Source organism: Somniosus microcephalus, chromosome 2, assembly GCF_052327205.1.
Source record: "Somniosus microcephalus isolate GS21.2 chromosome 2, FLI_Smic_1.0, whole genome shotgun sequence".
Classification (NCBI taxonomy): Eukaryota; Metazoa; Chordata; class Chondrichthyes; order Squaliformes; family Somniosidae; genus Somniosus; species Somniosus microcephalus.
The window spans coordinates 220,142,699-220,161,341 of NC_140988.1; the positions used below are offsets into that span (position 1 = coordinate 220,142,699).

General features: G+C 45.1%; 1 protein-coding gene across 8 annotated transcripts in view; it reads right to left on the minus strand.

Moving 5' to 3' along the window:
- Positions 1-18,643, minus strand: part of LOC147123234 (protein YIPF5-like) — a 90,256-nt gene that overhangs the window by 33,993 nt on the left and 37,620 nt on the right. The window contains exon 6 of one of the 8 annotated variants that reach the window (XM_085969477.1): positions 986-1,152. The exons of the other annotated variants lie outside the window; for them this stretch is intronic. Coding sequence (XP_085825603.1) covers positions 1,038-1,152 — 115 coding nt within the window. The 3' untranslated portion in view covers positions 986-1,037. Of the gene's footprint in view, positions 1-985; positions 1,153-18,643 lie in introns of those variants that run through there. 8 annotated transcript variants of the gene reach the window in all.

Below are 18,643 nucleotides of genomic sequence, written 5' to 3' on the forward strand. Positions count from 1 at the left end.
ATCCTGAGACTACAGATGCCCTTGAAGGACGCCCTTGACCACCTCTGGGCCTGGAGGGCCCGGCTGCCGACTGCATCAATTTAGCATGGGCGGCAGCAGTCTGGGCTACAGGCGGTGGCAAGTGCAATGGGGAAGTGACAGTGGTGGCAGCAGGAATGCTGTCATCTTGAGAGAGGACAGCACCTCGCTGCTCGACCAACACACTGGCATTCCCACAGGATAGCACCTAAGCATCCGGAGCAATCTGCTGGAGCACAGATTGTTGGCCTGCTGCACCGCTGTGAGAGCCCCGGGGACATGTGTCCGAACCAGCAAGGATGGCAGCACTCAGTGCTCGCATTGCCTCAATCTGAGACTGCATGAGAGCAGTCAAAGATGGGGTCACGGCAGCCAGTGACTGAATTGCAGCACTAGGCATTAGTGTGACATTTGCCTGTGCTGCTGCGTAGTGCTCCACGCTCCATACCAGTGCATCAATGCTTTTGGGCCCCCTTCCCACTGCACCCATGAGCTGAGTGTGCATTTCCACCACCTGGGTGTTCATTTCAGCGAAGAGCCGCTCCTCCTCTGCGTCCAGTGCAGCAAGACTCGCTGGCCTGCTCTCCCTCCGGGTAGAAGGCCCCCGAGCTTCCCTACCCGCATCAAGTTGCTGCAGCCCGCTGGGTCTCAGAGCTTCATCCTCATCAGACCCTTCCCCCCTGTTCTCCTCCAGGGAAGGTGTGTTCCCAGTGTGGGCATGGGCTTCTTCGGGAGAGGGTGGCGCTCAGGCTCCAGCTTCCTCTTCCTCCTCACCTGCGGCTTCGCTCCCACTGGCAGCTTGAGGGCCCATCTCCTCAGCTGGGAGGTACAAGAGTGGCTTTAGCGTGAGCACAGGGGGGCAGTAAGGGAGGAAGGATTGATGCGATTTAGTAAGTTGGATTGAAAGGGTAAAAGGCTGGTGTTGTGAGGGACAAGTGGAATGAGAGAGGAGAGAAAGCTAATGACCTTACCATTGCTGTCCCGAACGGGATCGGCCTCTCCAGGGGTGACGGGACCGATCACCTGGCTTGCCACAATCCTGTGGACGCACGCCTCAAGATCACTGAGGGGTTGCAGCTGAGGTGGCCCTCCACCCGTCTGTTGCTGCTATCCCCTGTTGTGAGATAGCTTGGCCTGCAAGAAAAAGGACGACATCTGAGTAAATATGCAGCCATGGTCTTGCCTGGTGTGCCTCCCATAGCTGAATAGCCCTTAATGTAGCAGCCATGATCTTGCCTGATGTGCCTCCCATAGTTGAATAGCCTTTAATGTATGCAAGGTGTGGAATGTGCGTGTGTATTTTATGAGATGGCCATAGGTCTTTCATGACTGTTGGGCATTGGGGTTTTAAGACTCTCTGGCCATAGAGTGAGGTTGAGATGGAGGGATGGAGAGGTATTGAAAAGCAGTTCATTCACCCTGACGACCCGAGTGAGGTCGTTGAACTTTTTGCGACATTGTATATGGGTTCTGGAGGAGACGTGATGAGCCACCTCCCTCCACACTCTTCTGTAGCCGCGCGGCAATGGCCTCCTGCCACTCTCAGGGTACAGTATAGCTCTTCAGCGCTCCACCGTGCCAACCAGAGCCTCCAAGGCCCAGACGCTGAAGCACTGAGCTCGTTCCCTGACCCTCTCCATAGTCCTTGGCTGGAAGATTCAGGCACAGGTCTGTCCACAACAAGATTCAAACCTGCAATGAGCAGGGTGTGGCTGGAAAGCAAGATCGACCCTCCACTTTAAGAACTGGCCAGCGCCAGTGTGTCTGTGTTCCATTGCTGACTGACATCACCTGAGCTGCGCCCGCGCTCTGAGATAATGCCTCGCTCCTCGGCCTTTGCGCCTTAAGACAGGTGTGTAGCACCAGATTTAGCACTCCAATCACCTCCTGGGGCGATAAATGCCAAGTTTACAGTCGGAGACGATAATTAGCGCTAGGCGCTAAACTTTGCGCCCGGCCGATAATTGCACCCCAAACGGGGCGATACCAAATTTCTCCCCCAATATGTCTGGCAATTTGTGGGATAGCACCAGAAAATATAATCATGAAACCTGTGGGATTGTTGTATAAACCAAACGGATTCACTAATTTTCTCTCACCCTGATCTGGTCTGCTCTAAATGTGACTTTAAGCCACACTATGTGGTTGACTCTCAGCACCCTCTGAAGTGGCCTAGCAAGTCAATCATTTGTATAAACAATTGGTACAAAGCACATCAGGGCAATAAAGGATGCAGTTTTTCTAACAAACAAAATATGGCAGTGACCTCAATATTAACACTGTACATAAACAGACTGACTAATAGCATTGACTCACGTGCCCTGAAAATACCAGGTCCAGTTTTAATTTAGAAGATATTCTACATTTTATATAACATTTTAGCTAGGTCAAAAAGGGCAAATTTAAGTTGTTTTCTGTAAACTGTTAGCTAAAAGGCATTTGCTTCTGCCTTTCTGCATGTATAAAGACGTACACTGCTCCATCTGAAGGCATCACAATGCTAAATTGCATCAGGAATTTGCTCCTGGTTGTGGATGCCCTGCTGGGCTTTAAACTATAGGTAATTAAATTATATAGATCTTTTATAGAATAGCAATGGGTGAATTTTTAGGTTCCTATCTGAAGCAAATGCTTGCTTCGGACCAAGCTATTTGTATTGACTAACAAGTGTTAGAAGACGTAAAGCTCACCCAGGTGATAGAAATAGTTAATATAAATCATCAGGGTGGGTGGGAGCAATACTTACTGGCAGTTGTAATTGCTCCAGGCATTTGAAAGGTTAAATACAGATGTGCCTGCAACCTGCCTAAAGCAAGCCATTATAATGGTGGTCCCATCAGGGTGTCCTGCCAGTATTATTCTCACTTTTTTGCTTTCTGCTGAAAGTGTAATGTATCTTAGAAGCCTCCTTTGTGCCTTTGACATTGATCTCGATTGACAGTCCTGTGGTCAGAAGCTGCCCAAATCTGGGGATAACTATGGAAAGCATTCTCGAGTTCACTAGTTCCATCGTGTTGAGGCCGGATTCCAGGAAGTAGCAGCATGCACTCACTGAGGTACATTAAAGGTACTTCAAAAAGGTCTGTGTTATTTTGGCTCAAGAAAAGTTTTAAAGTAATGATGAGAATTAATTACTGTAGTTTTTAATCTTCTGATTTATTCTCTTGTATAATTTAACAAGTTTCAGCTATTTGGTCTGTCAGCATAGAGTTTACCGCCAGCTTGGAGAGATCTGGAGTAGATGATGGGTAGGCTGTAATATTTCCGATGTATTCCCACTTGATAGAAGGGTTTGTTGTTTTCTTTGTGCCAATGCTATCCCAGATATCGGGCACATAAGGTCAAGTTTCAGTTTATTGGAAGCTGAATTTTGAGGAAAGCACGAATAAGGAGCATTGGAAGGTAACTCGAATTGTAACAAGTATATTAAAGTTAGCCTGCTAAAATAGTCTCTAGGCATTGTAGGAAAAATGATAAAACCAACCAGGTCTTGTGAAGTAGTGGAAAAACTAACACTTTCAGGAAGCTTTGTGAATACCATATTCAGTACAACTTTCACTTTCCGTCATTAAGTTCTATGGCTGCTCTACGTCAGTAGCTGGAAAATGCAATTCAACAATAAAGAAAATGCTTATTTTACCTGTTTCCATAGTTAGAATTGTCTAAAATATTACTAATTATTTCCAGTAAACAGTGTAGATTCACCAGGATGATGCAAGAGATGGGAAACTATAGCTATGAAGAAAGAATTGAGATACTGGGAAAGTATTCACTTGAGTAGATAAGGCTAAGAAGCGATTTAATATAGGTTTTTAAAATTGAAGGGTTTTTATAGAGTGAATCGGGAAAAAATATTTCCTCTGGCTGGGACTCAGTAACGAGGGGTCATCAATTTAAAATTGGCACTAAGAGAGCAATGAGAAAGATTGTGAGAAATGTCTACACAGAAGTGGTTGATGGAGCATGGAATGATTTACCACAGGGAGTGTTTGAGGCAGAGACTGTTAGATCCGTGGTTCAGTGGATAAATAATCACACGGATGCTGTACATTAACAAATAACAGGTCTTTACTGGAGGAGGGTAATCTCTAGACTGGGGTATAGAGGCATGCGCAAAGCTTATATACCGGTGTGGTCACTGCCGGTACTACAGTATACAGGAGCTGTAAAAAGTAGTTCTGACTTAAAGGCACATACACTACAATTCCTCCCTTTTTAGATTATAATACCCCCTTAATATTCAAATAACAATTACATTTTTACATGTACATTCAATAACAAAAGTCCATTTATAGATTCAGTCTTTGGGGCGGCTTCCTGACCCTTTCGGGATAGCGCCTTTCCAGAGGTTCTTGTTCTTGGTGCAGAGGCGATTCTGACCCCTTTTCATCGGGTAGTTCATCGGGTTCCACTGCTACTGGGTCTGAAGTAGATACTACCGGTATGTTGGGTTCATCCCCAGGTACTCGAGACATGGGGTTGACGCATTCCTGTGACGCTAAGATCTGATCGACGTGGTGTCTCACAATGTTCTCCCCGACATCCACTGTGTACATTAATGGCCCCTGCCTTGTACATATCGTTCCGGGTTGCCACTTCTCTGTTCGATAGTCACGGGCCAAGACTGGTTGCCCTACATTGAAGCTCCTTGTCGGCTTCTCGTTGATGTGCTGGAATTGTTTGTCCTCAACATTTCTTCGCACATTTGGTCTGAGCAAGTCCAGACGAGATCTCAACTTCGGTTAAAGAACATCATGGCCGGGGTCTGGTTGGTAACTGCATGTGTCGCGTTTCGGTAGGCTAATAAGAAATTGTCCATCTTATGCTGTAGTGGAATTTCCTCATCGCACATGGCCTTTATCGCCTTCTTAAAGGTTTGTACGAACCTCTCAGCCAATCCATTGGTGGCTGGATGATACGGGGCGGATGTGTAATGCCTTACCCCATTCCTTTTCATGAATTTTTGGAACTCGTCGGACACAAACTGTGGTCCATTATCAGAGCAGATCTGCTCTGGCAAACCGTTTCTGGCAAATATGGTCCGTAGGACTGCAATCGTTTTCTCTGTAGCGGTTGAAGACATCTTTATCACCTCAGGCCACTTTGAATGAGCATCCAGTGCTATTAAGAACATTGAGCCCATGAATGGACCAGCGAAATCAATGTGCACCCGTTGCCATGGAGAGGAGGGCCACTCCCATGGGTGTAGAGGGGCATATGGTGGTGCATTTTGGACCTTCTGGCATCCTAAGCAGCTCTTAGTTAGGTCTTCGATTTGTTGATCGATTCCCGGTCACCACACATAAGCCCTAGCAAGGCTTTTCATTTTCATTCCCCCCAGATGACCTTCATGTAGCTCATTTAGCACTCTCTCCCTTAACTTGGGTGGAATCACCACTCTGGATCCACACATCACTGTTCCCTGGCATACTGACAGCTGTTCTCTTCTGGATGAGAATGCTGGCAACAGTGAGTCGCCATGTGTTGGCCATCCCCTCACCGTCAATTCATTTAGCCGTGAAAGCGTTGGATCATTGCGGGTCTCCTTCTCTATATCCGCGTTTGTTACTGGCAATCGTTCAATTATCGATGAATAAAATATCTCGATAGGGTCCACTGCTGGTGCTTCCTCCACAGTAGCCAGTTGCAGGCGCGACAGCCCATCAGCGTTCCCATGCTGTTTCGTGCCTTTATATTCGATTTCATATTGATTCGCCCTAGAAACAGGGACCATCTTTGTAACCGCTGTGCAGTCATTACTGGCACGCCCTTCTTAGGATTAAAGATGGAGACAACTGGTTGGTGGTCAGTCAGTAAGGTGAACTTCTGCCCATGCAGATAGTGGTTGAATTTTTTTACTCCCCATACTAGGCTGAGGGCCTCCCTGTCAATCTGGGCGTAGTTGCGCTCGGCTGAGGTTAGTGACCGAGACGCAAAGGCTACTGGCCTCTCCAACCCATCTGGGAATTTGTGCGACAGCACCACTCCAATGCCGTAGGGTGATGCATCACATGCCAAACGAATTGGTAGTGCTGGGTTGAAATGGGCCAACACCTCTTTTGATGTGATCAATTCTTTACACTTCTGGAAAGCTCGTCTACGTTCGTCATCCCACTTCCATGGTACCCCTGTTTGCAGTAGGGTGTTCAGTGGGTGTAATACTGTAGACAAATTTGGTAAGAACTTGTGGTAATAGTTTACCAGCCCGAGGAACGACCTCAGTTGTGACACATTTTCCGGTGCTGGAGCCTTGACTACTGCCTCAATCTTGTCAGGGGACTTATTTAACCCCTCTTCATCGATGACGTGGCCGCAATACGAGATCTGTTTCTGGAAAAACTCGCACTTGTGGCGATTAGTTCGTAGCCCATACTCCTTTAATCTGGCGAGCACCTTCTCCAAGTTAGCGAGGTGATCACTGTCATTTTCGCCCGTGACCAAGATGTCGTCCAAATAACACTGGGTCCCTGGAATCCCTTGCAGGACCTGATCCATCGCCCTTTGCCAGATAGCCGGAGCCGAGACTACTCCAAACACCAGCCGGTTGTATTGATAGAGACATTTATGAGTGTTGATCGTAAGGTAATGTTTCGAAGCTTCTTCTACCTCCATTTGCAAGTACGCCTGGGCTAGATCAATTTTGGTGAAGCGTTTACCACCAGATAGCAAGGCAAAAATATCCTCAATTCGTGGAAGTGGATATTGCACCGTGTGAAGGACTGGGTTCACTGTCACCTTAAAATCCCCACAGATGCGGACCTTCTTTGATTCCCCAGGCGTATTACTCAACGACCTCTTCATTACAGGAATGATGGGTGTAGCCCACTCGCTCCAGTCCACTTTGGACAGTACTCCTGAATGTTCCAACCCTTCCAGCTCTGCTTCAACCGCTGGTCTGATCGCATAAGGCACTGGTCTGGCCTTCAGAAACTTTGGGCTTGCATTTTCCTCTATTTTAATTGTTGCTGTTATTCCTTTTAGTGTTCCTAGTCCCTCCTGGAACACTCTTTTGCGTCAGTTAGCATTTTTGACAGTCGTCCAGGTGTGACGTCGTCATCCTTTTTGGCCTCAACCTTCAGTGCCTGTGTGGAATGCCAATCTAATTGTATCTTCCGGATCCATTCATGTCCTAGCAGTGGTGGTCCTCCATTTGGCAATACATATATATCCATTTTAGGTATTTCCTGACCTTTATATGTCACTTTCACCCTTATTTTTCCTTTGGGGTAGATTTTTTGCCCCGTATACGTCTTCAAGACAATCTCTGTAGCTTTCAAGGGTATGTGTGAAAATAGCCGCTTGTAGTCTCTTTGATTTATGACTGTTGGAGCTGACACTGTGTCCAATTCCATTTCCACTTGGACTCCGTCTATCTTGAGTGTAACCCAGATAGTCTGGTGATCCTCCATTTCGGTTACATTATGTAGTTTCAGACAACCGAGCTCCTTGCTTCCGGAGTCTGTGTCACTTTTCTGTTCATCTGAACCACTGTCCATCACCTGGTGTACCGTTTTGTACTTCCCCTGTGGAGATTTCTTACTGTTGGTTTTCTTCCCAGACCTGCAGACTCTTGCTATGTGTCCTGCTTTCCCACACTGTCTGCACACTTGGTCCTTGAACCAACAATCTTTCTGGTCATGTGTTGTTCTGCTGCAGCGATAGCACTTCCCTGTTCCATAGGTCATTTCGTTGGTGCCATATCCTTGCGGTCTCCGTTGTATCTCTGCAGCGCCCCTTGCAGCTGCTTCGTGTGATACTGCCATACTGAAAGCTTTGTCCAGCGTATGGTCCTTTTCTGATAGAAGACGTTTCTGGGTTCCTTCACTTTGTAGCCCACACACAAACTTGTCCCTTAACGTGTCTGCTAGTCCCGCTCCAAACTGGCAGTATTTCAATAGCTTGCGCAGTTCCGTTAGGTACTCAGCATTGCTTTCGTCTTTGTGTTGTTTCCTTTTAAGGAACTTAAATCATTCTGCTATCAGCAGCGGTGTGGGGTTGAAATGGTCCTGTAGGATTTCTACTATGCTTTCAAAATTCTTGTTTACCGGCTTCTCTGGGGTTATTAGATTTCGCAGTAACCCATAAGTTTTTGCACCCATGGAGTTTAACAGAACCAGTGCTTTATTAGCATCTGGCACTTCATTCGCCCTGCAGTACACCTCAATACGTTCCACATATGTTGCCCAATCTTCGACTTCATTGTCGAACGTAGAGATACTGCCACTCTTCGGCATCCTTGGTTGTACGTTAACTATCACCAATGGCGCCTCCCACGCTTCCCCTTCTTCTCCGCTGGCACAAAATGGCGTCTCCCGTGCTTTCCTTCCTTCCCGCACTCGCCCTTCTTCTCCGCTGCGGCTTCGCAAAATGGCGTCTCCCGCGCTCTTCCTTCTTCTCCGTGGCTCAATGGCATCTCCCGCGCTCTCCCTGCTTCTCCGCGGCTCAACGGCGTCTCCCCTTGCTTCGCCCCGCGGACCCTGATCAGCCCGTGATCCCTGGCTGTGCTCTGCGTGTTCTTCTCTTGATATTTGTTGACGCCGCTCAGTCTAGAACCCGGCTGTTTCTTACCCTCTCTCCGGTTTGCAGTATTTTTCCTCGACGCCGCTCGGTGTTCAACACCCGGCTGCACCCTGCGCTCTTCACCCTCTTTCTTACCCCGTCGACGCTGCTCGGCTCTCTCTTTGCCATCGGTCGGCTCCAGCCGCCGCTGCTCGGGAAGGGTCTGCTCTGGACCTGTCGTCGGTCTCTTACTGCTCGTTGTGGCTGGGGAACCAAGCCCGGTTCTCCACAGCCTCCCCAGCGAAGTTGGATCTCTGCCTGACTGCTGGGTGGTTGCTCGTGGTCGACGCCCGTGTTCCTGGCCTCGACTATTTTTTTTTATGTTGCAGGTTGATTCGAATCGACACTCGTCGCCACTGTTGGATCCGTGGTTCAGTGGATAAATAATCACACGGATGCTGTACATTAACAAATGACAGGTCTTTACTGGAGGAGGGTAATCTCTAGACTGGGGTACAGAGGCATGCGCAAAGCTTATATACGGTGTGGCCACTGCCGGTACTACAGTATACAGGAGCTGTAAAAAGTAGTTCTGACTTAAAGGCACATACACTACAGAGACCATTTTATCTTATAAGGGAAAACTGGATAAATATTTAAAGCAGTGGAAAATACAAGGCTATGGGGAGAGAGTAGGGCAGTATACTTAGTTTTGGATTGCTCTATCAAAGAGGTGGCTCAGACATGATGGGCCAAATGGTCCCCTTCAGTGCTGTAAGCTTCTTTGACACATTAATTTGACACATTACTAAATGTACATGTAGTTGAGATAAGATAGCTCTATTGTTCTCAATTGCACACCACAGAATGCAGACAGAAGGACAGGGACAGTTTAGGTATAAGCACATTTGTGCTTCATTAGAAACATAAGGCTGCTGCTTGTCTACCTTTTATAGATGCTACATGGGTAAAGTGAGCTACATTATCAACATGGCACATACTAATCACCACAAGGTAGTCAAGTATTGAAATGGATTACTTCATTCATCTTTAGCACCAACCAAGAGCAATGCTTACATCATTTTTAAATGTGCAACAACGAATCTCATTAATTATTTTTGAATGTATTTTTTTCTCAGCAGTTTACATTGGTTTACTTACTGGTGGAGTTGTTCTGCATTTTGTTTAAAAGTATTTGGAGAATATATTCATCCAATGACTGTTGGTGTAATTGTATAGCATTCAGTACAGTATAGTTACGCACCTGGGGATCAGGATGATTTGTTAGTGTGGAGGTAATTTGGCAGAAATTTTTGCAGGATAGACTGCCTATGTCCCTGTTATTTTGATGATAAATATTCCAAATATTTGAATAAAAGATTGTGGATAGTACTCAACAGGATTTCTCTTGACAACTGAATATAGTGTGCTAAATATTCCACTGGCAGAATACTGTAAATACTTAAAAGCAGCAGCAATTAAATATTTTCAGATCCAGCATGTATTACAGCACAGAATAGGTTAGCTCTAAGACAGGCTAAGACAATGTTTTCCCTTTCAGTAACAGCAGGGTGGAAGAATTAGCAATTACACTATGTAAAGGGAAAAGGATGTTTAGAACCTGGAATAATTGGCCCTCTTTGTGCTGGGCTCCATTAAATAGAATTAAATAGCATGTTATCTAGCATCAACTAAGAACTAGTAGATGGAGATATTAGGAATGACACTTATGAACAGCAACGGTGATGTAGATTGCAAAAACATTTAAATGCATGGAGCAGGGTTCATTTTTACACAAATGTACTTCAAAATAAATAATGAGTAATGGCAGATCAAGTTGCTATCGTCGAAAGACTGTAAAGTTAATTTTGACCTAAAAAATATAAGTAAGCTTCTGTCATAGGAACAGGAGAAGGCCATTCAGCCCCTCAAGCCAGTTCCACCATTCAATTAGATCATGGCTGATCTGTATCTTCACTCCATCTACCCACCTACCGTAACACATAATACCCTTGCCTAACAAAACAAATCTATCAATCTCTGTTCTGCCACACAGTTACGTAAGAACATAAGAATTAGGAGCAGGAGTAGGCCATACGACCCCCTCGAGCCTGCTCCGCCATTCAATAAGATCATGGCTGATCTTTGACCTCAACTGCACCTTCCTGCCTGATCCCCATATCCCTTGATTCCCCAGGGTCCAAAAATCTATCTATCTCAGCCTTGAATATACTCAACCACTCAGCATCCACTGCCCTTTGGGGTAGAGAATTCCAAAGATTCACAAGCTTCTGAGTGAAAATATTCCTCCTCATCTAGTCTGAAATGGCCAACTCCTTATCCTGAGACTCTGCCTCCTAGTTCTAGACTCTCCAGCCAGGGGAAACAACCTCTCAGCATCTACCCTGTCAGTCCCCTTCAGAATCTTATATGTTTCAGTGAGATCATAGAATCATAGAAATTTACGGCATAGAAGGAGGCCATTTGGCCCATTGTGTCTGTGCCGGCCAAAAAAGAGATATCCAGCCTAATCCCACTTGCCAGCTCTTGGTCCGTCGCCCTGTAGGTTGCAGCACTTTAAGTGCATATCCAAGTGCTTATTAAATGTGATGAGGGTTTCTGCCTCAACCACCCTTTCAGGCAGTGAGTTCCAGACCCCCACCACCCTCTGGGTGAAAACATTTCTCCTCAACTCCCCTCTAATCCTTCTACCAATTACTTTAAATCTATGCCCCCTGGTGATAGACCCCTCTGCTAAGGGAAATAGGTCCTTCCAATCTACTCTATCTAGGCCCCTCATCGTTTTATACACTTCAATTAAGTCTCCCCTCAGTCTCCTCTGTTCCAAAGAAAATAACCCTAGCCTATCCAATCTTTCCTCATAGCTAAAATTCTCCAGTCCTGGCAACACCCTCGTAAATCTCTGTACCCTCTCCATTGCAATCACTTCCTTCCTGTAATGTGGTGACCAAAACTGTACACAGTACTCTAGCTGCGGACTAACTAGTGTTTTATGCAGTTCAAGCATTGTGAAGGAATAAGCCATATTTCAGAAAAATATACCATCCCATGAAAATTCTGATATTATTAAAACATGAGAAACTGGGTTTAAAAATCTTTAAAAAACTCAGAGACACAAGCTATAAACAGAAATACAAGCTTCTGAGATAAAGATCAGTTGTTAACAAAGTTGTAAAAACCACAAGCTTTTGAAATGGGAATGGGTTATTGACCAAGAAACAATGGCCCTATTGAAATAGCAGTTTGGCACTTCCAAAAGGTCTGGAGTTTGGGAGAAACACAATGGAATGACCCAAGTAAAGTGTTAAAAACCAACACGTTGAACAGAAACACAGAAACATTAAAAGAGGCATGTGCCTTTGAAAAAATGACATCAAGTAAAAGAAACACCTGCTGGTCAAATAGTTTTTATGTTAAGCTTGAAAAATGGAGTCCCGAAGTCTGATATGCAACCAATTGAGATAGCTGGAAATGCATGAAACACCCTGGTTAAAGTGGTTTTAATTTACATATTGTAAATACGATACCTATAGAACACTTTGAAGATATGACTTCAATAGATACACCAAGCAATCACATGGTTTTTGTATTGAACTTAGAGCAGCTAGGAGTCATGACGCCTGCTAAAACCAGTTAAGCAAATATTAAGAATTGAATGAAAGCATTTTGTAAAAATGGCATCAAATAGAAACCATTGCTGTCATATTGTTTTTATGATAACTATTCAACACCTAAAGGTAGAGACAGAAGTCTGAGAGTTGGCAGCTGAAATGACAGTAAGAGTAGAAAGCATTCCACGGAGGTATCACTAAAGATAATTAGCTTACATCAGCAGAAAACTTCAAAGGAGAAACCACAAAAAAAGAATATAAAAATAAGAGCTTTTCAAACAGAAAGTCAGAAGTTGCTGAACGGGCCAAGCGATTCTCTCACTCTTCAGAGGCATCTCTAAGTTTTTAACTTTGAGTGAGTCTCAGGGATCAAAGAGGTACTTTTAATTTGATTTTGGTGGATGTTCTGGATTTAGAAATAAGTTAGAAATGTAATGAAGTTAAGATTTGAAAATAAGGATCTCTGAGAAATAAGAAATGGAAACTATTTGTTTTTGAACTGTAATGTTGCGATGGACTCACCAGCTGTTAACTGCATGTCAGTTCTTAATTAATTTATATATTTTTAGAATTGTCTCAAATTAGTATTTCTGTATCAAACTCACGAACTCAAATCTCTGTACATTCTTTGGTGAAGAGTTGCAGAGTTCTGGGGGATATTCCGAACCCTCATAATATCCAGAAGGTTACAGTCTAGTTAAACTTATTAAAAGTGCTATCTGGAGGATGGTAGCATCTTCAGGTCATTCCTTTCCTTTAGGGAGAGATAGCCTGGACCTTTACACCCAATTAAACGTCTTATAGAATTCGGCTATCTCTAACTTTAGTTGAAGGTGAACGTCTGGGGAGTATGCCTGATCTGGGGTAGCCCGAAAAGGGCTAGGACTTGTAATTATCCCTTCAGCATAACCTCCCTTCTCTTATATTCTATGCCTCGGCTAATAAAGGGAAGTATCCCTCTCACCTCTCATTCTTCTAAACTCCAGATAGCATAGGTCTAATCTACTCAATCTCTCCTCATTAGACAGCCTTCTTATCCCAGGAATCAATCTAGTGAACCTTCGTTGCACCATCTCTAAGGCAAGTATATCCTTCCTCAGATAAGGAGACCAAAACTGTGCACAGTACTCCAGGTGTAGTCTCACCAAAGCCCTGTACAATTGTAGCAAGACTTCCTTACTCTTGTACTCTAACCCCCTTGCAATAAAGGCCAACATGCCATTTGCCTTCCTAATTGCTTGCTGTAACTGCATGCTAACTCTCTGGGCGCAATCTTGCCAGCCCTGGGGAGGCAGGTATGGAGGTGAGACTGCTGGGAAAATGGCAGAATCTGGGGGCGGGTGCCCATCCCGCTCCCCTACCCACCTCCGCACCATCTTGCCAGGAGGCGGGTAGCCGACCCACGCCGGGTCCCGTCTCCTTGGATGTGGGAAGTGGATTAGTGCTACTTATTTCCCTGTTAACAGGTAGATAAGAGGATTATCCCCATTTTACACACACAAGTGCGGGCTTCCCGTAGGCTGAGAACCCCGCCAGGGTCAGTGAGGTGAGCAGTGGGTCTGTGGGGGTCAGAGGGGTGCAAAAGTACACTGTGAAGGTAAGTGATGGGTGCAAGTGTGGAGACGTGAGTATGTGAGGTAAGTGGAAAGTGTTAGAAAAAGTTTACTTTGCCTCCCTGGTGCAAGGGTTAAGGATGTCTCAGAGCGGCTGCAGGGAATTCTGGAGGGGGAGAGTGAACAGCCAGTTGTTGTGGTGCATATAGGTACCAACGATATAGGTAAAAAACAGGATGAGGTCCTAAAAGATGAATATAGGGAGTTAGGAGGTAAATTAAAAAATAAGACCTCAAAGGTAGTAATCTCAGGATTGCTACTAGTGCCACGTGCTAGTAAGAGTAGAAATAGAAGGCTATTTCAGATGAATATGTGGCTAGAAGAATGGTGCAAGGGGGAGGGATTCAAATTCCTGGGATATTGTAAGCGATTCTGGGGGAGGTGGGAACAGTACAAACTGGATGGATTGCACCTGGGCAGGACCGGGACTGATGTCCCAGGGGGAGTGTTTGCTAGTGCTGTTGGGGAGGGTTTAAACTAAAATGGCAGGGGGTTGGGAACCTGTGCAGGGAGACAGAGGAAAGGAAAGCAAGGATAGAAGCAAAAGACAAGAAGGAGAAACGCAAAAGTGGAAGTCAGAGAAATCAAGGGTGTAAATCAAACATGGCCACAGTAAACAATAATTCTAAAAGGTCTAAGAGTGTTAAAAAACAAGCCTGAAGGCTTTGTGTCTTAATGCGAGCAGCATTCATAATAAGGTGGATGAATTAGCTGCGCAAATAGATGTAAATGGATATGATATAATTGGGATTATGGAGACATGGCTCCAGGGTGATCAAGGCTGGGACTTCAACATCCAGGGGTATTCAATATTCAGGAAGGACAGGCAAAAAGGAAAAGGTGGTGGGGTAGCATTGCTGGTTAAAGAGGAGATTAACACAATAGTAAGGAAGGATATTAGCTCTGATGATGTGGAATCTGTATGGGTAGAGCAGAGAAATACCAAGGGGCAGAAAACATTAGTGGGAGTTCTATAAAGACCCCCAAACAGTAATGCTGAGGTTGGGGATGGCATTAAATGGGAAATTAGAGATGCGTGCAATAAGGGCACACCAGTTATCATGGGTGACTTTAATCTACATATAGATTGGTCTAACCAAATTGGTAACAATACTGTGGAAGAGGAATTCCTAGAGTGTATACGGGATGGTTCCCTGGACCAATATGTCGAGGAACCAACTAGAGATCAGGCCATCTTAGACTGGGTATTATGCAATGAGAAAGGATTCATTAGCAATCTTGTTGTGCAAGGCCCCTTGGGGAGGAGCGATCATAATATGATAGAATTCTTCATTAAGATGGAGAGTGAAGTAGTTGATTCAGAGACTTGGGTACTGAATTAAATAAAGGAAACTATGATGGTATGAGACGTGAGTTGGCTAGGATGGATTGGGGAACGTTACTTAAAGTGTTGATGGTGAATAGGCAATGGCAAACATTTAAAGATCGCATGGATGAACTACAGAATTTGTTCATCCCTGTTTGGCATAAAAATAAAACAAATAAGGTGACTCAACATTGGCTAACAAGGGAAATTAGGGATAGCATAAGATCCAAGGAGAGGACATATAAATTGGCCAGAAAAAGCAGCAAACCTGAGGATTAGGAGCAGTTTAGGATTCAGCAAAGGAGGACAAAGGGATTAATTAAGAGGGGGGAAATAGAGTATGAGAGTAAGCTTGTAGGGAACATAAAAACTGACTGTAAAAGCTTCTATAGATATGTGAAGAGAAAAAGATTGGTAAAGTCAAGCATAGGTCACTTGCAGTCAGAATCAGGGGAAATTATAATGGGGAATTTATAATGGGGAACAAAGACATGGCAGACCAATTAAATACATACTTTTGTGTCCTCCATTGTGAAGACAGAACCAAATAAACTCCCAGAGATGTCGGTGAACAATGAGAGGGAGGAACTGAATGAAATCAGTATTTGTAGGGAAATGGTGTTAGGGAAATTGACGGGATTGAAGGCCGAAAAATCCCCAGGGCCTGATAATCTACATCCTAGGGTACTTAAGGAAGTGGCCCTAGAAATAGTAGATGCATTGCAGGTCATCTTCCAAAAATCTATAGGCTCTGGAACAGTTCTCATGGATTGGAGGGTAGCTAATGTAACCCCACTATTTAAAAAAGGTGGTATAGAAAAACATGGAATTATAGACCAGTAAGCCTGACATCAGTAGTGGGGAAAATGCTAGAGTCCATTATAAAAGATGTAATAGCAGAGCACTTGGAAAACAGTGACAGGATCGGACAAAGTCAACATGGATTTACAAAAGGTAAATCATGCTTGACTAATCTACTGGAATTTTTTGAGGATGTAACTGGTAGAGTAGATAAGGGAGAATCAGTGGATGTGGTGTATTTGGACTTTCAGAAGGCTTTCAATAAGGTCCCGCATAAGAGACTAGCGTGCAAAGTTAAAGCACATGGGATTGGGGGTAAGGTACTGACTTGGATAGAAAACTGGTTGGCAGACAGGAAGCAAAGAGTTGGAATAAACGGGTTTTTTCCGAGTGGCAGGCAGTGACTAGTGGGGTACCACAGGGATCGGTGCTAGGACCCCAGTTATTCACAATATATATTAATGATATAGACGAGGGAACTAGATGTAATATCTTCAAGTTTGCAGATGACACAAAGCTGGGTGGGCGTGTGTGCTGTGAGGAGGATGCCGAGAAACTCCAGGATGATTTGGACAGGTTGGGTGATTGGGCAAAAGCATGGCAGATGCAATATAACGTGGATAAATGCGAGGTTATCCACTTTGGTGGCAAAAACAGGAAGGCAGGTTATTATCTGAATGGCAATAGATTGGGAAAAGGGGAAGTGCAATGAGACCTGGGTGTCCTTGTGCACCAGTCGCTGAAGGTAAGCATGCAGGTGCAGCAGGCGGTTAAGAAGGCAAATGGTATGTTAGCCTTCATAGCGAGAGGATTCGAGTACAGGTGCAAGGATGTCTTGCTGCAGTTGTACAGGGCCTTGGTGAGACCACACCTTGAGTATTGTGTGCAGTTTTGGTCACCTTATCTGAGGAAGGATGTTCTTGCCATGGAGGGAGTGCAGCGAAGATTCATTAGACTGATACCTGGGATGGCAGGAATGACGTCTGAAGAGAGATTGTGTTGATTATGCTTATATTCACTAGATTTTACAAGAATGAGAGGGGATCGCATTGAAACTTACAACATTCTAACAGGACTAGACAGACTAAATGCAGGATGGATGTTCCCGATGGCCGGGGAGTCCAGAACCAGGGGTCACAATCTAAGGATAAGGGGTAAGCCATTTAGGACAGAGATGAGGAGGAATTTCTTCACCCAGAGAGTGGTGAACCTGTGGAATTCTCTACCACAGAAGGCAGTTGAGGCCAATTCATTAAATATATTCAAGAAGGAGTTAGATATATTTCTTAAGGCTAAGGGGATCAAGGGATATGGGGAGAAAGCAGGGACAGGGTACTGAATTTGGATGATCAGCCATGATCGCATTGAATGGTGGAGCAGGCTCGAGGGGCCGAATGGCCTACTCCTGCTCCTATCTTCTATGATTCTATGTTTCTATGTTACCTTTGTTTCTTCCTGCAGGCTTCAAGAGTTGGGGATGTGGAGAGTCTCGCAACTCAGTGGCAGAGATGATAGATGGCTGCTGCATTCTCCAATGCAGCAACCATCTAATTTCTGCTAAAGAAAGAGTTTTGATGAGTCTTGAATTCAAGAACTCATCAAACTACAGAGAATGTCAGTGTTTGATAGCTTCACAAAGCTGTCAAATGATGACAATTCATCTGTCAAAAATCTTTGACAGATAAAACGTCATACGCTGACATTATCTGTAACCGGCTTTCCCTTAATTGGCCTGCTAAGCCTGCTGGGCGGGCTTAACAGGGTCAATCAAGGGAAAATAGCGTGGGTTGGCCAGAAGTTGATGGAGGCGGGACTGAAACCTGACAATGGGAGTCCCGCCTCCAAAAGCTCCCCATTGGCAAAATCCAGTCCCAGGTGTTTCCTTTTCAAGGACACCTTAATCTCTCTCAAAAACAAGGGCTGGATTTTGTCACTGGGGCGGGCTGGGGTCATGCAATCCGCTTTTCCTGTTAGCCACCCGATTCTAAATCGATGTGGGAGAATGATGCGATTTTAACTTAAGTGGGCAATTGAGTTCCAGTGTGTGGGAACCCATGGCCCAATTAGTTTTTCGAGTCTGAAACTCGCCTCCAATGACGTCATCATTGCTGCTGCATTTAAGGTCTGCAACAAGCCTTGCTTCTTCTGCAGACTGCCATCCTTTTGACCTTTCATGTTAGAGGGACCTGGAGGCAGAATGACCAGCGAGAGACCTAGGTCTGCTCCCAGGTTTGATGACGTTGCCCTACAATCTTTAGTGGAGGGAGCTAGAGCCAATAAAGAGGTGCTCTTCCCTTCTTCAGGGAGGAAGAAGCCTCCCCAGCAGACGAAGGCTGTGTTGATCCAGGTGGCCCAGGAGGTCAACTCTTTGTCGCTAACCCGCAGAACCTGGCTTCAGTGCAGGAAGAGATTTCATGACCTTCTGCGCACTGGAAAAGTGAGTATGACTTTCCCATCACCCTCAATCTGATCCCCATTGCCTTTCCTCACCATTACTCAGCTTTAGCAATCTCTTCCTCCACATCCCACTTGACACTGACATCCATGCACCCTTACCCATTCCCCCTCTCTCTATGGTCACATTCATCTAACTATTCGACTATGCAGCCCTCGCACTCCCTATCACTGTGATGCTATGAAAACAACTGACAACACACAGGGAGGGCCCTTGGTCTTGCCACCTCACTCCATCTTTGTCTCCTTCTAAGCAACTATGCTATGGATTCTCTACACTCACTCCTTCATTTTCACTC